This window comes from Pteronotus mesoamericanus, unplaced genomic scaffold, assembly GCF_021234165.1.
Source record: "Pteronotus mesoamericanus isolate MK-2021 breed Mesoamerican mustached bat unplaced genomic scaffold, CSHL_Meso_final contig_74, whole genome shotgun sequence".
Lineage (NCBI taxonomy): Eukaryota > Metazoa > Chordata > Mammalia > Chiroptera > Mormoopidae > Pteronotus > Pteronotus mesoamericanus.
The window spans coordinates 10756036-10781283 of NW_026555247.1; the positions used below are offsets into that span (position 1 = coordinate 10756036).

At 40.0% G+C, this 25248-nt stretch overlaps 1 protein-coding gene across 2 annotated transcripts in view; it reads right to left on the reverse strand.

The window, feature by feature from the left end:
- The window catches only part of CDH2 (cadherin 2), a 207507-nt gene that overhangs the window by 175303 nt on the left and 6956 nt on the right, over nucleotides 1-25248 (reverse strand). For both annotated transcript variants that reach the window (XM_054583491.1, XM_054583492.1), the window contains exon 2: nucleotides 2865-2976. In XM_054583491.1, the coding sequence (XP_054439466.1) occupies nucleotides 2865-2976 (112 nt within the window). The remainder of the gene's footprint in view (nucleotides 1-2864; nucleotides 2977-25248) is intronic.

The following is a 25248-nucleotide window of genomic DNA, read 5'->3' on the forward strand; positions in this document are numbered from 1 at the left end:
GGGGGTGGGTGAAAATGGCGGGGGGAAAATGGAGACAGCTGAACCATAAAAAAACCACACACTGATGAAAATCAGAATAGAAACTGGAGGGATATAGTTGGTTCATTGGGTCCATTCTTTCTATAAACGTCATTCCATGGCAAAAAATAAAAGGGGGATGGGGAGAAGGTAATGCTTTCTAAACTGCAGTCCAGCTTTTACATTTCATGGGTCTTCTGTACAGCTTTTCTAGCAGAACTAATACAGCTTTACATATTTACCTCTCATGCTGAATATTTTTCAAGCACCTTCACAATGATTGTTACTGAACTGTCTGAAAAACCATCAGCATTTGTGGCATCTATGAACCAAAATGTTAAACTTTCGTACAAGGTCTAGTGTGCCAGAGATGTACCCATGAAACCAAAGTGTATACGTATCGTTGGACCGCCGTCCACTCCCCAACTGTCATCAACAGGAAATTAAGGGAAGCATCAAGAGTTAACAGTTACAGCTTCAACATAACTCTTGACTCTAAAGACAGCCTTAATATGTCTGGGAGGACTTGTCATGAGGCAAATGTTTTAGCAACTGCCACATATTTTTTAGGTACAATTAACCTCTTTCCTTAAACAGTGTAAGTCACAAAGCCATGGCAAAAGTGATCACTCTGGCTGGCACAGTAGATCCCTTTCAGCTTCAGCGTGCACAAGGTAAATGGACTTACGGCCAGTGACAGAATTCACGGGCATAGTTACAGCATGGTATCTGGGTTCAGTGTATAGATGCACCTGTCGGTTATCATCCCACTAAAAACTACCAAAAGATATAAAAGGCAAAAAATCTAGAATTCTTCTAAGTAACGATTCTCCAGAAGAAACTTAACCAGGGACAACACTCTTGTAAAAAAGGAATGCTGATTACCCCAGAAGCCTAAGTTTTTTTCCTTTCAAAAAAAACCCCACATTTTTTTCTATGAATCAATATTTTGAAGTTTGTGTTTTAAACTTTAAGATTCTGGTATCCTTTAACATACTCTAAGAATGAAAAAGAAAAAAGTAATAATGTGTCATGACACAGTTTTTTTTTTTAAGGTTAAAAAATAAAAATGATAAAACTGGACACCACCAAACCACAGCCATTCTACCACAGGCTACCATACACACTTCTCTCAATAATGGCCACAGCACAAAGTCAAAAGTATTTTCAATTTTTCACATATAGAACGCAAGCAAAATTCCAAATGTATAGATTATACTAAAAACACACTGGCAATCAGCTATGCCCAATTTCCACTGTCACCAGTATTATCTAGTAATTAGAACACAGGCTTTCACTTTTGAAACTGTTTCTAGTGATAGACCATACGTTTATTTGCAACCAATAAATTCAAGCTCTTAGGAAAAGAGATTAGAAGGAATTATCCACTTAAAAATGAATCTAAAAAATCAATTTCAAAAATGTAACCAATTCCACTGACATTTTTTTTATCTGTCTGAATTATTCTACAGAATTGAATCAATGTATTTTTTCAGCATTCAAATAATATGTACAGGTCACACGGGTCTAGGATGTCACATAATTATTTACAGATTTAAAGAAAGTAACAAGTGCAGAACTCCAAGACTCACATTGAGTTAAACCAAATCTACACAGTTTGATTTGAATTAAACCTCTATCCTGTCAACGATTACTCGCTAGATGAGGTAGCGATTCAGTATTGAGACAGAGCGATTTAATAGTTACTCATTAAAATAGCATGTAATGAGGCAGGGACAGGAAGATGTCTTTATAAATAAAATCAATTTCAGAAAAACCACACAGGGGTGAGCAAATCACAATTAGAACAGATATGAAAACAAAATGATAACCTGCACCACAGAACCTCAGTAGCTCAGAGGGCTTGTCCCTTTCAAAGTTCTCTGTGGTTTTAGTACTGCATCGCTACGGTCTGTCCGTGATGCAGACACCTCCGTTTAGGCCGGGTGTGTAAGTTAAGTAACTGAGGATGCACAGATTTCTCAAAGCAGCTCTACAACAACCTCAAGGACAGGCACAACTTGTGGTGGATTGGAATTTAAATACAATTCACTAATCAATTCTTCTTGCTTTCACATTTCAATGACATTTTGTGTAGTGATAAGTAAGACCATGAAAATCCAAGTAACCAATATTTTACTTGATTTCAATTTGAGGTGATGAACAGGGCTTTTCAATTTTCCTTTAGACACTCAAGTTTTATTTCAGGTTTTATCGACACTTACTGGCAAGACTTTTCGTATGATAACTATAATGAACTTGATCCATATTTAAATAAATGAATCTATATTTGAAATTCACATATGCCATGACTAAATTAGCTATCTAGTAATTTCTATAAACAATGTCATAACAAAAATACGCATTTCATGCTCCTGACTCAAGGCTTTACCTGCTAAATCTGTTCAGTATAATTTAGAAAAATATTAAAGCTTGACATGTTTTGCCAAAGATAACACTGCAGTAATTTCTTTAATTCAAAATACTAAGTGGATTCTCACTGTAAATAATTTTAAAACCATTAGAATCAGATGTTTGATAACTATTGTTCTTTAGAATACTTAAAATATATGCAGAAAAGTAAAAATTAGTTGCATAATGGTTCCCGCTGCAATTTAAAACTGGAAGAAATATGAACTTTTCAAGAGATCAGGAGCCTTCCAATATTGTACATGAGAGATTCATGAGCTCTTCTGTAATCTAAAATAAGGTCCCCACAGCCTCATTATAGTGATTGTGAAATATTCATACTTGTTATACAGCAGAGTTCACTTAGAGACTTTTTAGTGGCTAATTTGTTTCAAGAGCACAGACACTCTAGGTACAAATACATTCTGAGATAGTACCATTGAGAAGAGGCTGTCCTTCATGCACATCCTGCGACAGGACTGCACTGTAAACATCTTCCGGGAATCCAGTCTTGCATAACGCGATTTCAGCAGAAGCCTCTACAGATGCCTGCAACACAAGAAAAAAAGAAGTGTGCAATGATTGCTACCTCCTTCAACATTCCACTTAGCCTAACGCCTCATTTTTTTCAGCTACCTTGTACAAACAACCCCTTTGTTTCCGAATGGTTACAATTAGAACGTAGAGGGCAAAGGGTTAATCTTTTTGATAACTGGAGTAGAAGAAACAAATTCCACTTGTCCAGTAAAATCGGCATAATACACATTCCAGGTTTTTCTACGAACTGAGTAGTTCCGTGAAAATGGTTATTGTGACTGAAGAACTAGCAAGTGGATCTGGGGGTGGGGACAGCCAGACAGCTTGTAAGCTTCACAAAGCAGCGTCGCTAACGTAACTTTCCAGAAAATATGTATACATTTAAATATACAGGCTTCTATATTCTCACCTAATTCTCTGACTACAAAGTTTGTTTTGCTATTTACCCTGGTAATTAAAAAACAAAACTGCAATACACTTACTACAGGATATAGAGTATTTTATACCAAGAAAAACCAATCCATCAAGATTTCATGTACGTGTGTGTGTGTGTGTGTGTGTGTGTGTGTGTCTATGTGTATACTTACTTGAAGGACAGAAATACATTAAAAATATAAATAAAGATTAATACAATTATGTTCCTTTTTTAGACGTAAAATCGGCTTCTCTTGCCATCTTCCTCTCTACCATCACTTATGCAATTAGCTACCTGAGGTGCTAAAAACTCCATTATACCAAGTACTATCCACCTAGTTCTCCAAGTTAGTTTCGCCACTTCCACCAGCCCTGCGAACATCATCCCAGGACAACTAGGCCTCAAGAGAACTTGCGCAACTTTGCATTAGTTACAGGAAGCTTTACCCTGTACTGATGGGGATCCAAATGCAGGAGGGAGAAGAGTGGAATGAGGCTGCCAGAGGGAGAGATTTCAGTAGTGGCTGGGTCAGCATTAGAAGCAGATTGCACTGCTGAGGAGAATCAGAAATTGAGAAGAAGGAGAAAGGGAAGCCGCATAAATAAAGAGACCTCAAGGCAGTTGTCTGAATGAAGTAACACAGCGCAGCTTCACAATTCAGGGACCACCGGGGTTTTATGCACGTAAACTTTTGCAAATATTAAAGCGGCAAAAATCCAGACTAATCAAATTCTCATGCTCTTTTTGGATATGAGAAAACAAAAAAAAATTTGAACTTCATTAAATATATCACACAGTATTTAATCTCAGAAAAGTATGAGGAGTAACAGTGAGGTAATAGTTCAAACCACCAAATTAGCAAACAGTTTTGACTCTGTTATGTGCACGGAAGGATTTTAAGTATCAAGACAATGATACAGAGCAACCCATGTCTTTACACAGGTGTCAGTGGAAGCTGGCACAGTCCCACCGGGGTGCAACATGAAACATTCTGGTGAAGATGAGTGCGGACATAGCCGGCATGGTGGGTATCTTCCTCGAGCCACTCTCCCATGGGCGCTTCGGTCGCCACGGGCAGGAATGGTCACTGCGGCATGGCTAGGGCCGCAGAATCTGCAGGCTACCCAACACCCACCAGGAGGAGAATGGACTTAACAAATGTTCAAATAGCCAATACAAACCGAATACTCAACAGCAAGAAGATGGAAGACTTGGAACTATATTTATCCACAGGGTTACATCTCAAAACAAACAAAAGGTCAGTTTCTTTACCTTCCGTGTAATATTGAAAGAGAAATTTAATTATAAAATCAAACTAGGGATGACTATTATTTTTGGTAAGTTTAGAAATCTATTTATGCAGCATTCCAAATTCCACCTGGAGACGCAACATGCTACCATATTAATCGTGCAAAAAAAAATAAAAAGCATGATTGATGACTATTTTTATATATAATGTTTAAATAGAAAAGATAATGTAATGTGACTGACATGTATGTAGTAGGAATATAAAAATTTACAAGGTAATGATAAACACTAAATTTAAGACAGTGGCTACCCCCAAGGCAGCAAGATAGGAAAAGGCATCAGGAAGAATTATATAGGAGGCTTTGTTTGTAATAATTCATTTCTTTCAAATCTAAAGTAAACAGGGTAAAACATAAAGGGGTACAGAGGTACATGGGTACACATTTTATTATTCTCTATATATTCTATATACTGTACATATTTCATAATAAGAGAAAATATTATAAATATTTTGGATGGAGAAGTAAGAAGTTGGGCTTCTACCACCCCTCAGTTTAAGACACCAGGCAATATTCTGATACTTGCCAGCTCTAAAAAAATCTAGGCACTTTCTTTCACTTTTTAAAAAACTTTTAAAAAATTGAGCTATAATTGCCATACCCTGCATCACTTTTTTAAATTGAGATATAATTGCTATATCATATTACATTATATTTATTAGTTTCAGGGTGTACACTGTAATGATTTGATATTTGTATGTATTGCAAAACAATCACCACAGGAAGTCTAGTTAACTTCGTCAACATACACAGTAATCTTGGATTCCACTACTGATGTCTTGTTTTTCAGTGGATCTGCCCTAAGGCAGGGAAAGAAGTAGCAACATGCTCCTCATCCAAACCCACAGGAATGGGATTTCAAGGCCACATGAAGTCCACCAGTAATACCGCAAATGTTCACTTCTGAGTATAGGTCTCCCCCTTATTTCAGAAAAGGGAACTTCTGTCCTTAGAATGCTACCCTTTACTCAAACACTCTGCTCATTTTCCTCACCCAGAAACAGGCACGTTTCTGCAGACAGCGGCTGTGAGAACTCCTGAAACCGTGTGTGTGAAGTACATTCTAACAAATGTTCTCTACCAGTATTACCAGCATTTAACAACCATGGGAGTCATGTATTACTTTATGTGATTTTCACATGTGTTTTACACAGCTGAAACTTCCCTAAATTCTTCTTCCCCAAGACAAATGAATCCACAGAAATAACATGCTGTTCTTAACCTGTATTTCCTTAAATATGGGCTTCATAAATTATTAAAACATGTAGGTCTCCCTATTAATTTAGTATAATACTGATTTACCCTCCTAACATGCAGTCCAAAAATGACAAAATTTACATGTTCAAAAAACAAGAGGAAGCACTGAAACGAATACAACCTCAAAACTGGAGATACTGCAGGCCTCCATCATGCAGAGCACTGAGTTGGTGCACTGATAGCTCAATGCGGCCCTCCAAGGCTGGGGCTGGTACTTTCCCTGAGATTGTGGGAAACCACAGAGCTGGTGACATGATCTACCCAGGGAAGCTGGCTCCATCCATGAAGTCTCTGGTGAGAGCAGCTTTTCAGATACTGAAATTTCTCGAGTCTAACCTAAAGCTAATGCTTGAATGTTCTTCAACAGTGGTTCTCAGTCTAGCATCGATATATGCCTCAGGGGACATCTGACGATGCCTGGACACATTTTTGGTTGTCGAAACAGAGAGGGTTACTCCTGGCTTTTAGTGGTTAAAGGTCAAAAAAGCTCCCAACAGTCACACAATGCACAGCATAGCCCCCCACCACAGAGAACTATACAGCCCCAAATGTCAATAGGGTCAAGGGTGGCACCCGTGAAAAAGGGGTGTCCTCCTCCCCTTTGACACCTCCAGAGTGGGAAGCTCACTATCTCTTTAATCAGCTCCCTAACAGGGTGCCTAACCTTTTGGCGTCTCTGCGCCACACTGGAAGAAGAGTTGTCTTGGACCACACATTAAGTACATGGCAACACATAATCACAAAAAAATCTCATAATGTTTTAAGTAAATTTATGATTTTGTGCTGAGCCATATTCATGGCTATCCTGGGCCGCATATGGCCTGTAGGCCCTGGGTTGGACACCCCTGATTAGAACATCCTCCTTTTCAGAAAGCCAAAGCCCAGCACCTGTGGCTTCGCCCGGCATTTTGCGATCACTCTGCAAGGCCTAAGATACGGTTCTGGAAGTCAGAAGGTGAGAGAGAACCATCCTCTCAAAAAGTTCCCTGCAGTGGAGGAGGCTGTGAATCACATGCATTTTCTTAATATTTGAATAATGCAGGAGTCAGCAAGTGTTTTCGGGAAAAGGGCAAGACAATAAATATTTGCCAGCCACAGGATTTCTGTTGAAATTATTCCCCTCTGCTGATTTAGTTCAAAAGCAATCACAGACAATTGGAAATAATGAACATGGCACTGTTCATCCTAATAAAACTTTATTTATGGACACCAAAATCTGAATTTCATTTAATTTTCAAGTGTCAAAAAATATTCTTCTTTTGATTATTCTTAAAAGCACTTAAGCTTTTAAATACATTGCATTTAAGCTTTTAAACATGTGAAAAATACTCTTGGCCACACAGAAACAGCCATAGGGACTTCCGTTTTCAGACCCTAGAAACAGTACGGCAAGTTTTTTAAAACACTGCTACCTCCCTTAATTCTCACAATCCCCCGCCCCCCCCCCAGCAGGGGGACATGATCCACGTTTGACAAATGAGCAAATACGTTCTCACTTAGTGATGAATACTCATGACCTCACATCCAGGAGGAGGAAAAGGCAAGATTCTAACCCTATAGTCTTTCCAAGTACAACAATAATTAACAATTCTTTTAAGAAACATTTACTGAGTATCCATGTGCCACTGGAAACAGAACAAGACACTGCCTCTTCCCTTAAGAAGTTCAAGGCTTAATGGTGGAGCAAAATAAAAAGGCGACTCTGCAGTAGAAAGTGTTGACTGGGAAATAAAGATATGCAAAGGGCATAGGAGAGCCCAGGACTGAGGTCTGGGGCCCGCCCCACCCCAGCAGAGCCCCGGAGTAGCCTGGAGGTGGTGGGTGGCGAGAAGCCATCCCAGGCAGCCACTGCCTGAGTGAGAACAAGGCAGTGAGAAACAGCGTACCGCCTGGGGAATTATAATGAGTTCAGTGTCACTAGAGTCCAAGAAGCAAGACAGAAAGTCAAAAGTTGAGGCTGCAGAGTTAGACGGGGTTAGATCATAGATGGTCAGGGGCCTGGGGTTATCCTGTTGGCTCCGGGGAGCCAGGCACAGATTTTAAGCAGAGGCAGATTGTGTTTGATAGAGAATTCTCTGATGCTTTGTGGGAAATATGTGTGTGTGGCGGAGGGCTGGGGAGCAGGGAAAAGTGAAGGCTGGGTGACAACTTAGGACACAGACTTGAAATGGTCAGGGGCAGCAGGAATGAAAAAGGGGCAGATTGTATCAATAAGCAGACAGTTAAAAATGATAGGGCTCGCAGCGGAAGGAGGGAGGGAGGGAGTGATGCCCTCCCAAAGTTTCCAGCTGAATGACTGTGGGCAGGGGTGGCACGGACTAAGGAAGATAATCACAAAATGATTACATCAGGGACAATGTGCCAAAGAAGCAGCAAGAATGGGATGGTAAATCTTCCTGTAGAAATCAAAGACTACATAGCTGAAGTGACATTTAGGCTCTGTCTTCAAAGATGATTAAAAATTTGCCAGGAGAAAGAAAAGGAAGTGGAAAAGGACATTCATTTCAGGCAAGAGGTGCAGCACGAACAAAGGCCCTGTTGATTTATGTTGAGCTTGTAGTCAACCCAAACAACCCTGATCTTTTATACCAGGCAACTGTTAAGCCATGGCTTCCAATATCTTTGCTGCTGAATTGGAGCCCCAGGGAATAGCAATTTACATTTAACCCTACAAGATTTGATCTCAATAAATTAATAATTACATTTAGATTTAATCATTGCTCCTGACTTTCCACATCAAGCAAATCTAATGAGACGCCCCAATGTCTTCATAAAGATGCTACTCAGATACTAAAGAGAGAGCACGACATGGACCCAGACAACAGTCTCTACAGGGACTTGAGAGCCAAAAGCCAGGCTCTGCAAAGGCAATCCGCGGACTAGCTGGGAGCACAGACTTTCAACACGCCAGGCCACCTGAGTTTGAGTCCCACCCTTCACTTACTATCTGTGAGACCTCAGGGAAGTCACAGTTCCCCTGTCAGCACAAAATGCTCAATACGGGCTGCACCCACTAATAGGGCCAGTGAGAGGAGTAGCTACCGTATGTGCAAAGCACTTACAAGAGTGTGGGCCAGGTAGTTATTCAATGTATTAGCTATGAGCAATAGCAGTAGCACTACTTTTATGACAACATGAATCTAACCCATAGTGCCTCTGTTGTACAACCCATTTAATTCCCAGACTTGTTCAGCATAACAAGTAATCTTGGATATTTGTCTAAAATACAGAGTCCTAGATCCCAGCTCAAGACTCACTAAAACAGGATCTCAGGACATGTGAATAAATCAGTATTCTTGACAAGTGGCCACATATTCAGACCATATATCCACCTCTGAAACCTTTCTGAACTCCAGATTTGGCATATCTTTCTTTCTAGTCTTCAGGTCTAATAACTTAGCAACAACAAAAAGGAGTAACGAAGCAATTATTTTTGTCTGCTCTTAACAATTCCATGCTGTCTCCTAGTTACTGTGTGCACCTGAAAACTGAAACCACGGTCATCTTTCCATAATTACAAGTACGAGGATTTTGCCCCAGGTCAGCATGAAGCTATTCTTTTATTTGAAAACCACTCCCTCTTGATTTTTTTGTTTGTTTTAATTGGAACATATTCCATTGCCAGTCCTTTAGTAATTCTCCTCTTCTCCACAATTCTGCAAAGATTACAAGCAGTCAGCAAGTGCTCTCAGCCCATCAGGACGAAATTCATGCTGGGCAGAGGGTCTGAGCTCATTCAGTGCCGCCCCGTGCGCTCACACAATCAGCTCACCTATCTTGAGTTTCAATTTCCTCCTACAAGTATTTGCTCTACTCTTCCCGGGCTGAAGATCGACCTTCTTGTCTAAAAAGGACAGAAGTGTAATAGGAGTTGAGGAGTTCTGCTTGCCTGTTAGAATTAGTCTATCTGTTCCAACTCTGAACTCACAGCAACTCAGTTGTTGTTCTTGTTAAAAATTTTTCCATAGTCTGAATACTGTGAGCTTTAACCCCTGAGTCCACTACTCTTGTAGGTTCCTGTTTTCATGATTCTTTTTTATACAGTCATCCACAGTCACTGTCTCTGCTTCCCAATTTCCCCCAAGTCACTCCTAAATCCAAGCTCTTAAATATTCCATTGAAACCTCAATGGACTCTTCAATCTCTGCCTCTCTCCACCTTCTTCCTGATTGGGATCATTTATGATCATTGGCTAAAAATTCTACATACAAAAGTGGCTCAAACCTAATACGACTTTTTCTGACTGGCTCTGAGGACCACCTAACTGAAACCTAGGTTCTGCTGGTTATCATAAGCTTTCTTATTTAATCAATTGGGTGTTTTCCCCCAAAGTTTCCATCTCTTCCTTTTTTCCCTCCCAGGGATACTCTGGTCAGAATCTGGTAAAAATTAGAGTACTGTAAAGTAGATTATCAAATACAGTCGATAAACCTGAAACCCTCCTTTTCCTTTAGAGTTTGTTTATTCACCTCATTCTTTATGTATATAAAGGCAGTAATGTGTTGTAGTGGCTCTGGAGCAAACCTGCCTGCCCTTGACAAGCTCTATAACTCTATGAGTGCCTCAGCTTCTTCCATAATAATAATAATAATAATAACAACAACAATAGTTAATAGAGTATCAGCCTCACAGGATTGCTATGAAGCATATAAAGGACTTAAAATAATGCCTCATTCACCACAATGCAATGGTTAGCTATTTATGTATTAAGATATTGTTTTCTTGTGGATACTTTTATCTCTTTGTTACATGAGTACCTAATACATATCTTTAAACAATTCTGAGAAGTAGAAATACTGAAAAGAAACCAGTAAAAATTCACTCACAAACATGTACTAAGGAAAACAAGTGTAACTCCCTTTCTCGTATGTGATTTGCGGAGCGGGCAGTGGTGGGGGGGAAGTGGAGACAACTACAGTAACACTTGTGTTGTGTGGTTCTGTCTTCCCGGTGCTGTGAGCATATATAAACAATTGGTGAAGACATGTTTAAAGTGGTTAGTGGGGTACATGGCAAAATAATAATGAAACTGCTCAAGAACCAATTCTGCATGACTAATTTTTTTTATGTTTTAATCCAATTTATAACCTCATAGTTACGCTTGCCAGATTCTCTACGTTTCATAGGATTCTGTCCATGATGTTGGAGGCTATGTTAAGGAGATTATCCGAGAGCTACTGCCACTCTTGAAAGACTATTCTCTGTGTCAGTCATGCCACTGATAGCACTTTGAATTTCCTATCACTGGAAACATGCTAGAAATGGGCAGAAGTTTAACTTTGGAGGTTGATATTTTTGTCTTGTCACATGCTACTCTAGAGGGACAGCACAACATTTCCAACTGGTTCTTCAACGCTTCTTTGCCTTCATGAAACAATCTAGACCAGCTTACGTGCAAAGTACACCTGACGAGGGCCACACATTAAACCCCTGCAACCCACCTAGAGATTTCCAGCTGTGCTTCAGTTGTATGATTAGTGTGGGCCTTTGAATATTTCTAGTATCAGTACAGTTATTTTCCTGATTTTCATATCTTTTAACCAAGTAATGCCAAAGGGAATAGTCAGATAATAGCATCAATACTGGCCCAGGAGCCTGAAAACTCTGCTGAAACTGAACTCTGAGCTAGAAGACAGCATGAGATACAACAGCTTGATGGACAAAAATCTAGTTCCACGTACAAAATGTGGTTGAGAGTACCAATTTCCAGGAGTTGAACTTATCAATGCTTAGGACCATCTATGTACATTCGTCAAATGGAATCCACGGAGATGTGTGCGATGCCCTATGTCCAGGGCCCCTATGAGAGGAGGTTTCTGAGTTCATCTGGAGGGAAGTCCCAGAAGATAGACAGGAGTTTACCAATGAGTGTCCTGGATTTTTAATGTCATGAGTAACAACACTACACCTACTGATTGACTTGGCTTGTGAAGGTATAACATTACCACCACGAGACGATGGCTCAGGCAGTTAGACAACTAACCTGCATTAAAAGTTCCAGAAAGTAACTCAGGCACTTCCAGTAGAGGCCGCCAATTCTGGTTTAGATTGACTTTGTCCCATCAACTCATTACATGCACCAGAGACTGCGACATGTTTCTACGCAATGTTCAGAATATCAAATTTTATAGTATTTAACATCAGACTGTGTTTATAATCAACTTAGGAATATATTTAACTAAATATGCTGAATATCAGCGATTGCTAATATTTACTGAGTGCTTACCATGTGCCAGGGACTGTGATACAGTGCTTTCCATGTATTATATCTCAACCAACCTCACAACAATCTAATGAGGTAAGTGCTAATATTAGTGCAATTTCGCAGCAAGCAAGCAAACTGAAACAAAATGGCCCTAGTCACTAGTCAATTTAGTAATGACATTCAACCCAACATTGAAGGCCTTCAGGGACCATTTTTCACTGCTGCTGCACAGTCACCAATAAAAACCGTCTGGAAGTATCCAAATGCACTAACATGTACCTAACAGGCTAGGGAGTAGAAACCTGTCCTACGTGAACTAAGGTCAAGTGACAAATTTACTCCCTGCCACTGTGATTCTTCTTCTAAAGTATAATTCTCACATATAATATGTGATATGATATATGTTAATAAAACAATTTCACTGTGGACAAAATGAGAGAAAAAGACATCAAGTCAAACTTTTGTAAACACCTTGTTTTTTAAGTTACCCACATCAAAGCCCCCACCACCACTCCCAACTCTTCTAAAAGTACCCATTGAGTATGTTAATTTTCAGTGGGAGATACTGATGAGGGAATGACTACAGTCGGTGACAGAGTGTGTCAATGTGCTATCATTCCGACAGTGTTGTGTTTATCCCATCAGGTCTGTTTCATAAAACCTGAAGCACGGTTTCACTTTTTAAAAACGGTTACAGCCCTTTACAGTCCCCATAACTCTGATTTAATTTCAATAGCTGGCCATAGTGATGATTTATCTAATTCTGAGCCCTTGATAAGAAAAACCCAACCCAATTATACTATTATTCTTGTGATAAAACAACATTCACGGCACAGCTTTCAGAAATGTGCTGCCGTGGCAGGAAGGCACTGTCAATAACATCCGAGTTCAAAGCCACCCCTGAGCTTGGTCCCGAAGCAGCACCCTGCCCAGTGGACTTCTAATAGGTTAAACAACAAAGGGGCAAACCCACAGCCCTGCAGGCTAACTCAGAGGTTAGAGCTATTATCATCAGTTCCAGTTTCAGCTCAGGGGGGGAAACTGGCATTTTTTCCACCCATGGCTATCCTAAGTGATTTAAGTCTGGCATTTGGACAGCTCTGCTGTGTCACCTGCAGAGGGGGAATGCTTCGTCCCTGCCTGAAGCTCCTCTCCACGTGGAAGGACTTCTGCTAACTGCAGTGTTCCCACCTCTCCCCACCCCGCCAGTCAGTCAGTCATACCCCGAATGGCAGTTCTCAAAATGTGGTCGGACCCTTCCAGAGGATCTGAAAAAAATGAAACTATTTTCCTATTATACAGTATTTCTGGCCTTTTCACTCTCATTCTCTCACCAGTGTGAGGTGGAATTTTCCAGTGGCCACATGACCTGTGACACCTGAACAGGGTAAATACAGATAACTGACTGTCTTCTATTAAGCCAGACACTAAGCAGATTTGCAAAAATATATAAGCACAATGTTACTCTTCCCACTAATTTCTTGTTTCTGTTTTGGAAAATATACTTATTGTTCATAAACACTGGTATTTGTGTTCCATATGTAATTGGTTTAATATTTTTAAATGAATTAAATAAATACTATGTATTTTCTCAGTTTAATTTCTAATATGCTAAACACTGAAAATATTACCCACATTATAAAAGCTCATTGGGGTACTCAATAATTTTTAAGAGCGTAAAAGGGTCCTTACACCAAGAAGTTGTGAATTGCAGCCCAAGAGAGAAGAGGGATGGGCTGAACTTCTCTGAGGACTGAATTCCAAAGAAAAATCTGGACAGCTGGTGACCAGCCCTGTCCCCTACTCCTCCCCACCTGGGAGTCACAGGCCCATAGAAAACAAGCGTGGTGATCTCATTTTCCATGCTGGGAGTTCGCAGATCCCCTGCAGCATTTGGGGACGGCGGGCAGGCCAACACTGCCTGCAACTGAGTGAGCCTGTCTGCAGAATTCTGGGGCTCTGTACTAGCAACGGACAGGCCCACAGACAAACAAAAGCCATGCCCCCTCCAGCCCAGACTTTATCAGAACCTTGGCGGTATGTTCCTTTTCTAACTGTTGGCTCTTCTGGCTTATATTACATTCAATTCAGAACTTGGCACAGAGAAGAGAAGTGCTATTTATTGGGTCCCTTCAGAGACGTTGGCATTTCGGTGTACTCTCTAGGGACCATGAGGAATAAAAAAGGAGTCCAAGGCTGGGGAAGAAAATACTCTTGGAGATGCTGGGGCTTAGGGCAGGGGAGAAAGGGTGCTTTACTTAGGCCTTGAATGTTAACTCGGTGGTTTGCAGTCTTGAATGTGCAATGTGGCTGATTTTTATAGCTGGCAGGTGGCTTCCAACATCAAGAGGCTTTAATTCCTAAGCCACAGGGTATTTTGATCTCCATGTATGCCCACAACTTCTGGTGGTTACTCTCAAGGAAAGTGGCTGCTTACAGAGGTAGAACCTGGAGCAAAGACAAGGAACCCTAGGAAAGGCTATAGGCCAAGGATCTCAGAAAAGAAGCAGGACTCACAGCGACCTTGGCCAAATGTTTGATGAGGACTGCTGTAGGCTGGCCTTAGCAAAGGTCTGAGGCAGGTCGGCACTTCTAGAGGCACCATGGGCCCCAGGGCCAAACAAACAAACAGCAGAGGCACAGAAAAGGGGATTATTTCAACATCTATTGCCTAAAAAATTAAGTAAGCGGGACAGTATTTGCTATTTTGCAATGACAATGAATTCAAAAGCCCTATGGATTCCCATAGTTTGACCACAGCCTCATGGGCTGGCCCCCACCAAGTGGTCTGGCCCAGTCTTTACAAATGAAGGAGAACTCTTGCCTTTCTGATGGTCTTCTTTAGCCAAAGCAACCCCAGAGCAAGTGCCATAGAAAGAGAAAATGCGGCACGAGACTGACAACAGCTCCCAAGACAGTGCGTCCCCAGTCAACCACCCACCAGAGCCTACAGCGGTGACAGCACCAGGCTGTCGGTCTCAGGGGCTCACAGGGAAAGGCAAAGTAGGAGGTTTGAATGTGCTGGTTACACACCAAAACTCATCAGGAAGAGGCTCCCAATGGGAGGTTGGATTTAGCACTTTGCACATACCTGGGGAAGAGGGGTCCACCCCAGCATTCTGGGTTTTCTCTCAGAATGTTGGCATTTGAGATACTGCCACTTATGTGCAAGATTCAGAAATGTCCAACGGTGGCAATCCCCATCCTTTTCAGGCACCTTTCTTTCTCATCCAGCACATTCAATATCTTTAAGTCTTCATTTCCCCTTTGAACTCTGTGTTCAGTTCAGAGGTCATGGATTAGTGCATGAGGTTTAGCATTCCTGAAAAGCTAAACCAAAGAAGGTATTCTCTGCCCACCCCAAGTCCCTCTCTCAGACATTACTGGCTCTCTACTTTGGTCTTTGGGACACTTTGGGACAGGTTCTGTGGTTATGATGATTTTGCCTGGGATAACTCTTCCAGGATTGGGGTTGGTTTGTGTTCTAATGCTGTAGGCTGTGGGACTACTGCTGTGCTCACCTTGCAGCCTCCATTAGGTTTGAGGACTCTGTAAAAAGTAAAGCTGTAGATCATCTAAGACTTCATGAGGTTGGAAACAAGACTGGCCTGACAAAAGCCCATCGTCCCCGCTGAGGGCGGTCGCCATGCTTCCAGGGGAACACGCATTTGGTTGAGATCATAAACTCAATGTTCAACCCCAAATCTGGGGAAGGTTTAGTGGAACCCTTATTTTCCCTACTTCCAGGTAGAGAGCACTACACTAGCCATGCCACTCCTGACTTCTGTCGACCTCTCTGGCAGGTTTGGATGAAAAAACTGGGTCTACAGAGTCCTGTCCTTCACCTATAGCCCCTAGTAACCTCTCCTCTGCTGGGGGCCAGCTTGCCCATGCAATGCGAACATCACTGTGCTGTAGGTGAATTTATATGGCAGGACCCAAAGTGGGAGGCCGGCGCTCATCCAGTGTTGCTGGGTTGGGGGAATTAATTCTGAGACCTGACAAGTTTAAGCCATATTCTCCACTCTTGTCTTTATCAGTAATAGAGGTTGTATTTTAGTTCTCTGCCTGCTTACTCTTTTGTCTTATTTGTTCCAAACTTAGATGGATAAGAAGCACTATTTATTAGGTCCCCTCAAAGACATCAAAATTACCTGTAAGGACTCACTATTACTAAATACTTAAAGGCCAAAGCTAAGAGATCAAAAAAGGAGCCAGGCCAAAAAAAATCTCACACTTGTAGCAGGGCCACAAGGCCACTAGGACAGCTGGACACTAAAGGTCTGAGAGTAGACAACCAAGACTCTTCAATTGCTTGGGGAGTCGATGGGCTGAGAACAGAAAGTCACATGTACCTCTGGATTCCTGGCTAACTTCAGTTCTGGGCCAAGCTGAAATCAGGAAAAACAGGGTGATTCACAGAACCGTGAACTACTCATCAGTTACTTCCACCTCTTAAAATCACCACCCAGTGGCAGTGTGGCCAGTGACAGAAGTTGTCTGCTTCCAGAGTAGCCTATCCCTCTGCTGGCTCAATCTGTTAGATTTTCCCACTCATAAGGCCAAAGTTTGTTCCCTGATACTGAGGTCCTTTAAGTCCTCAGTCTAAAGTCCAAATCCTCCTCCAGACTGAAATCCTTCAAAATCTTGGTAGACATTTATCTTGTTCCCACTGTTAACCACCCCGCAGGTCACCTCCTAGTGGTGTGCCTTTGGGTAAATGGTTTACGCCAGGCTTTGTTCAGACTTTTGTAGAAAGGATGATGATAAGATGCCTACACATCTCAGGGGGCTGATGTGAGGATTACATGATACAATGCATGGGAAGTGCTTGGCCTGGCACATAGTAAGCTCTCAGCAAATACTAGATTTAATCAAATGAGTCTGCTTTCAAGAAGGCTCACAATCCTTGGAAATACACATTCAAGCCATAACTGAAAAATGTTACACAAACGGAATGAGAAACAAACAGCCAGAGCAAGAGACAGACAAGTGACAACTTCATCCAATAGGTAAGGGTTCATACAGATAGCTCAAGGAAGAAGAAAAGGCCAAATCAGCTAGATAAAGGTGCACGTGCACATAGCTTGCTACCCAGCAATACTACAATTCTACTCCTTGGTATGTAGTTCGGAGCAGACCAGCATTCCATTACCTGGAAGCATGCTAGACATGCAAATTCTTAGGGTCCACCACAGATTTACTGAACCAGAAGCTCAGAGGCTGGGAGTAGGGCCAGGAATCTGTGTTTACCAAGTGAGGCAAGTCTTCTGCAGGCTAAACTTTGGGAAACACGGTCCTGGAGTATTCCTGGCACCTATGCCCAGGTTGCAGGTACTGGAATGTTCACAGCGGCAAAATTCTGACCACACATACAAGCCCATCAACAACAAATTGAGTAAGTAAATTATACCATATTCAGAGAATACGAAGCCCTAGAGCAGCAAAAATGAACAAATTATAGCTATACAGCTCAACTGAATGAATCTTGTATACATAATTCTGAGCAGCAGAAAATGAAAAAATGTGTTATATGTACACACACACATGCATTGTACGTTTATACAAATATACATGATGTACTGTATCTACACTTACATAAACACCTCTGTATGTACATAAGAAATATACAGAGAGATGGTAAAACTCTAAAGAAAGGCAAGGAATAATTATTAGAAAAATAAAAATCGTGGTTACGTGTAGGAGAAGGAGAGGAATGGGAACAGTACACTGGAGACTTCTAAGGCACTGGCAATGTGCTATTTCCTAACCTGGATGGTAGTTACACTGACATAGTCTGTATACTTTAATTATTGCTTATACTGCGTGCATAGGTTTTCTATGCTCCTCTACATTTTACAATAGAAGAATGTTTTTAAAAGGCTCAAGTTCATATATATACAAGACAGAACCACATGTCGATCCTGCCTTAAGTTTTTTACCTGCCTTTAAATAAATGTCAAACCTAGGAGCTCAAGCTCTGACATCACACTGCTGGCATATGAGTTCTTGCTTTATCACTTAATAAGTTAACACATGCAAAGTACTTAAAATAGTACCTGGCATATGTATTACTCCAAAGAGATGCACTCATATTATGATAGGATGAAACTAAGCAACATTTTCTGCATCTATGTTTCAATAAGTCATCAATATCTACAAGACCCAATGAATCTACCTCCTCCGTTTCTGCATATTTTGTGCTGCCAACAAGTAATATGATAACATTACCCTCAATCCTCTTGTCTATTGTCCTCTTCTTCATATTAAAAGTATTGACAAAAACTCCTTATTTTGATGAAGTCTCATTTGTTTATTCTTTCCTTTATGTCCCTTGTTCTAGAGGACGTATTGGTGAAAATATCTGTGCGTGGAATATCTGAGAGTTCTAAAGAAAACATCAACAAAATGAAAAAGGAAACAACCGTATGGGGAAATACATTTGCCAATGATACCTTGGACAAGGGTTTCATCTCCAAAATATATAAAGAACTCACACGACTCCACTCCAGGAAAACAAACAATCCAATTAAAAAATGGGCAAAGGACCTGAACAGACATTTCTCCAAGGAGGACATACACGGGACCCAAAGACATATGAAAAGATGCACAGAATCACAAGCCATCAGAGAGATGCAAATTAAAACCACAACGAGATACCACTTCACATGATCAGAATGGCCATCATAAACAAATCAACGAACAACAAGTGCTGCCAAGGCTGTGGAGAAAAGGGAACTCTAGTGCCCTGTTGGTGGGAATGTAGACTGGGGGTGCAGCAACTGTGGAAAACAGTATGGAATTTCCTCAAAAAGCTAAAAATGGAACTGCCTTTTGACCCAGCAATTCCACTGCTGGGATTATACCCTAAGAATCCCCAAACACCAATTCAAAGGAGCCTATGCACCCCAATGTTCATAGCAGCACAATTTACAATAGCCAAGTGCTAGAAGCTACCTAAGTGCCCATCAGTAAATGAGTGGATCAAAAAAACTACGGTACATTTACACAATGGAATACTACGCAGCAGAAAGAAAGAGCTATTACTGTTTGCAACAGCATGGATGGAACTGGAGAACACTATGCTAAGTAAAATAAGTCAGACGGTGAAAGAGAAATACCATATGATCTCAGCTATAAGTGGAATCTAACCAACAAAACAAACAAGCATGGAAAATATAACCAGCAACTTTGAAAGAAAAAAGAAACCAACAGAATGGAGAGGGAAGGACGGGGGTAGGGGAAGGGAAGGGAAGGGTCAAGTCAAGGAACATGTATAAAGGACCCATGGACAAAGACAGAGTGGGGAAGGACTGAGGGTGGGAGGTGGGGGCGGGTGGGGCAGGGGAAAGTGGTGGTGGGAAAATGGAGACAAATGTATTTGAATAAAAAAAAACATTTTGCATATAAAAAAATAAAAGTATTGACAAACTAACTTAGTCTGGTCCCAGGCAGTCTCAAAAGACCACACGTGTGGGGGCGCACACATACACACACGCTTGCTTCCATATCAGGCCATTAAAATTAAATCACTGAAAAGACAAACACCTAGAAGACACAAGAATAGCTCCTGTCTGATTACCTGTAATTCCCAAATGAAATTTGTTAGAATTAAAAGCAGGAATGTTACAATATGTGCCCTTGAATTGTGGCTTCCAAACGTGGTCTGGGGAACGCTGGTGGCGGTGCATACGGAGCTGGAGGTCATCCATACATAACACTGAACAAAGCGTTGCTCACATCAAGTGCTCGAACTTATGCAAATAATGAAATTATTCTTGTCTTTGTGTGAAACAACAGTAATGACTATGCTCCAAAATCTTCGAAAGTCTTACATTTTTCTTATTATATGAAAGCACTTACATCTTGCTTGTTATATGTGTGTGTGTATATATGAACCCGTTCACTCCATAACAACATTCTGATTCATACTATTTACTACTCCCACTATACAAATGGGCACACTGAGGGATAGAAATATGCTGCCCAAATTCCACAACAACCAAGTGTCAGAACCAGAGCACAAATACAGATTATCTAGCTTCAAGTCCCCATTCCTAACCACCGTGCTACACTGCCCCGCTAAGCAACTAAATCAGTAACATTGAAGAAAGAATGAGATTTAAAATGTACAGAAATGATGTATTTAATAAAGGAAGCATTTCATTTCAGAAAAATAGAAATTTTATTTGACAAATGATAGTCACCCACATCATATTATGTATATAAAATTTTGGGAGGAAATAAAGCAAGACTCACTACTTCATGCCATATATAAAAATAAATTTCAGAAAAGTAAACTATCTAAATGTGAAAATATAAACAGATAAATACAATGTGATATAGCGTGAGGTCTGGGAAGACTGTTTGGAGGTGGATGGTTTCAATTAATATCTTGGCTCACCTACCAAAAAATAGTATTCCAGAAGCACATTATATATTATTTCCAGATATCTGTTTATCTTAATTATGAAGAACTAAGGCTCAGGGAACATAAGGATTCAGAATCATGACAATATCCATTACTAATGTAAATACTAAAAAAAAGTAACCTCTTCATTTTCTAACACCCTTATATTTTAGGCCATAAAATACTATAAATGATCTGCAAATAATTCATTCTTATCTTCATTTAAATGTACCATTATCCCCCTTTAAAACATAGTTCCATTGAGACTGACTCAAATAAAGATAAAACCATAACCCAAATCATGGTATAACTCAAGTTTCATTTACAAGGTACAGTGAAGTCATCATTGAGAAAATAATTACTTTGTAAGTTAAATCAATGGTTATAATATTCTCCCTAAATGTCCATAGTTACCTGTCAAATGGAAAGACAGAATCATAAATAAAATTTAATGCTGGAAACACACTGTGTAAACAATTACTTTTATGGTAAAAACACTCTATGTACGGATGAAACAAAAGTAAATACAAATTATATATCAATAAGCTAAGGCCAACAATGTGTACCACCTTTTTAAATATTGTAAAATAAAGCCCACATGTGTAAGAACATAAATAAATTAGAGCCACTTTAAGCAAACAAACCGTTGGTGGGCCATTTTTTCTGGAATGTGATTCCTTAGTCCTCATCATTCTGTATAAAATCCTCCACCTAGAATCTAGATCTACTCAGCAACCATTATAAATGGAGAGTCAAGGCCTCTAGAAAGAAAGATCTTGGGACAAGTATGCACTCAACTTCCTTCACGGTACCCTCTCGGGTCCTTAAAAAATCTACACAAATACAAAAGAGGGTCAACTGTACCCAAAGATGCACTGAACAGCTGAGAAAACTGGCAGTTTGTGAAATTATAAACCCTTAATTTAACCTTTTTTTAAATTAAAAATAAATCTGAGTTAAGGCCTCATTAACAAGTGGGTCACTATTAAGCTCAGAGAAGATATTAAGAAGCACCACTTAGATTAGAATCTGTTAACACTCAAATAGTCTGCTTAAAGACTTCAAGTCAAAAAGACATTTAGTTCTTTGCCTTCATCCTCCTTGTAAAGAGAGGTTATAACTTACTGAATTCTAAATATATTTGGAGCAATATTGCCAAATTACCAGAATTACAGAAAAAGATATCTCAGCAGGAACACCTACAAACGGTATTTTGTGGCTCTACACCATAAACACGCAAGTCAACTTTGGCTGCAATAAAACAATCTCGTTTTTTTGTTCTTTTAAAAATTTTTTTTCAACTTCCTTAACTTTCCAGACAGTTTTTATAGTGTCAATGAGTCTTTCCTAATTTTGTGACTAATAAAAAACATGGCACAAATATATGAACAATTTTACAAACTGAGTGGAAGATGACAGACACAAAAGGGAATATAGTGCAGTGAATCACCAGCTGAAGTACAAAAATAAGGAAAGCGATCTATGCTATTAGAAATAAAATAAATAATTACCATGGAGGGATGATTAAAATTGGAAGACAGTAACTCCTGGGTGCTGGTAATGCTGTGACTGATAGGTTGCTCATTCAGTAACATGTTCAATTTTTAACATTCAGCAGGCTATTACACTAGATGTGTACCTCCTTGTACACAACTGATACTTCTATAAACTCTGTGTGAGTGATGTTTGTGTAAACCACAAATTTTGAATTCCCTAAACTGTAACATGGGAAGCAGGACATTAGAAGCCAATTGTGCAGACATGGGCAACAGACCGATTCTGCTGGGGGTGGATGCCAAAGGGGCTGTAAAAGGCTAATATTTTGGCTGCGCAAATCACATTTGTCATTATTTATTGTACCAGAAAGACGTCAAGAATCAACTTCAGACTCTGAACCATTGTGTTAACCAATGAAGACAACAAAAGAAAAAATTAAAGCGATCACAGTCTCCAGCTTATTAAAGGTTTAAGCAAGAGTGGATTATATCTCCTTTAAACTTAATAAAATGAATGTTTTTAGTCATTTGAGAGTTTACTTAATAGCTCCCCCATCAACTAAAGGTGATACTGTTAGAGTTTATGGTCCAGCCAAGTGCATCCACCCACCAAAAATACGAGGGGGGACCCTGAAAAAAGCGGGAATTATCTTCTGGAGGGCAGGTCCCTTGTAATACTGATTTCCTTTGCTAGGCAAGTGTTCTGGAAGCCCATCTGCATCAGTGTACCAGCTGGCATTGTTGTGAGAGGCTGCATGCGGCTTCAGTGAATTTTTTTGAAAGACGCTTTCGATGTGTACCCCCATTTCATGACGGGTGATTTATAAGTATGCCTGCCCACACCACACTGAGTGTTCAGCAGTTTATGACCAAAAATGGCCCCCATGCCCCACCCTCCCTATTCACCCCATCTTGCTCCAAGCAACTTTTTTTTTGGTTTCCCTGAATGAAAAATGTCCTCAAAGAAAAATGTTTTGCTGATGTGGAAGAGGTGAAACAAAAACTCGCAGAAACATTGAAAGGCATCAAAATTGACAAGGTCAAAACTGTTTCGAGCAGTGGAAAAAAGTCTCAATAGATGCATTGCATCAAATGGACAGTACTTTGAAGGTGACTGAAGTTTAAACATGTAAGAATAAATACACAAGTTTTATAAATAAATTCTGTTTTGGGGGGTCCCCATTGTAGGTCAAGTTACAAACAACATAGTTCTGGGTTTTTGCAATAGCAAACAGATAAATCAGTATATGTACTCAGTCACTCCATAGACATTCACAGGACCCTGTCTGCAATACATCCTTCTGAGGTATGGACACCTACAAGGTCTGCCCAGAAAAAGTCCAACCATTGTTAATAGAACGAGAATGGTTTGCGCGACATTAATATAACCCGGCAGCCAAGGACAGTGGACTGGAATGCGCATGTGTGAACAATGAGGACTTCACTGCGCTGGTCAGTGGGGGCAGCAGACACCGAGTGAGCATGTGTGCTGTGTGGCCGTGGCGTTCAAAGTGACTGAGCAAGTAGAGCAACAAACCTGCATCAAATTTTGCCTTACGCTTGAACATTCTTCCGCAGAAATTATTCGAATGATTCAGAAGACTGCAGCTATGAGCAACTGGTGACTGGCATCATGCCTCATGCAGAGTTTTTTGAGGAAACATCAAATCGCTCAGGTGACTCAGCCACAGGATAGCCCAGCTTTGGCACACTAAGACCTCTGGCCTTTCCCAAAACTAAAGTTGCCTTTGAGTTGCAAGAGATTTCAGACCATCAACGAGATTCAGGAAAATAGGATGTGGCAGCTGATGGCGATTGGAAGAACTGTGTGGGGTCCCAAGTGGCCTACTTTGAAGGGGACGGAGGCATCATTGTCCTATGTACAATGTTTCTTCTATCTTCTTCAATAAATGTCTCTCTTCTTAATAGCGCATGGCTGGATACTTTCTGGACAGACCTTGTGTACTTTTTAAAATGCCAAGTAATTTCATTTGTGGGAGAAAAAGTGATTCAAACTATTCAAACAACGAAAAAGTGCCATTAAACATTAAGACATTTTAAAATGGAGTGGTAGAAACTCCTGAATTTCTTTCGACACAAAAGAAATGTGGAAAAATAATCATTCATAGCCTTGAGTTTCTACAGGCTCTTGGGAAGTATTTTTAAATTCCAAGATTCACATAAAAGAATTGCTTTTTGAGCATTTATCAGTCTATTATTTGATGATTGAGACAATTTGAAGAACATTATAAAACTGACTATGAATCATTTCCCTAAGCTGCTTTTCTTCTTTCTTTAAGAGAACACATTTTTAAAATAAGGGAAAGTCCTAACCAACAGTTAAATTTTTGCTTCAGATTCCAAAATAAATAAAAGTATTTAGGGTCAAGATTAAATAAAGACTGTAACCGAAAAGTTAACTACTTTAAAATTTATCAATTCAGTAGAGAGAAATTTCAATTATGCGATATTCATTCCCAAAGTATCATATTAAAATGGTCCCTTCCTAGGAGGAGAAAACCAGGTGGTCTGAGTGAGGTTCACCTTTACCATGACAGGTACGGTTTTCCTCTGGATGCTCATAATATTCAAAATGCCTGAGCTCCAGTTTCATCATTTCTAAAATGGGAATAAAACGGCTTATCTCCCAGAGTTACAGAAATAATTAACTGAGGTAACACATTAGTTTCCTTTAAAAAAAAGCAACTTGAAGAGGTAACAGCAAATATCTACAGTTTCTATACTGGTTTGCCTGGCATATGTGCTCCTAAGAGTTATATGAATGAACTAATGACAATTACTAAAAATAAAATAAGTTGTGAAATGTCTTAGAACTGCATATGTACAAAAAAACTGAGAGGACAATCTTTAGAACCCTTACTGAAAGCATAGTACAAAAGTGCTATGTATAATGCAATAAAAGAAAGCTAAATAAAATCAAAACTTTTGTTTTTAATAAATTTATTTTTTCAAATACATTTGTCTCTGCCTACCCCCCACCACTTTCCCTTGCCCCCTCCCTTCCTCCCTCCCTTCCTCAACTCTTCCCCTTTGGTTTTGTCCATGAGTCCTTGCTATATTTATTTTAATAATAAAGAAAAAAGTTTTTTCACATTTCCAGTTCCAGTAATTTCTGGACTACTAAAGATTCTGAATCAAGCTCCTTTAGTTAACTTCTTTTTTTTGCTACTTCC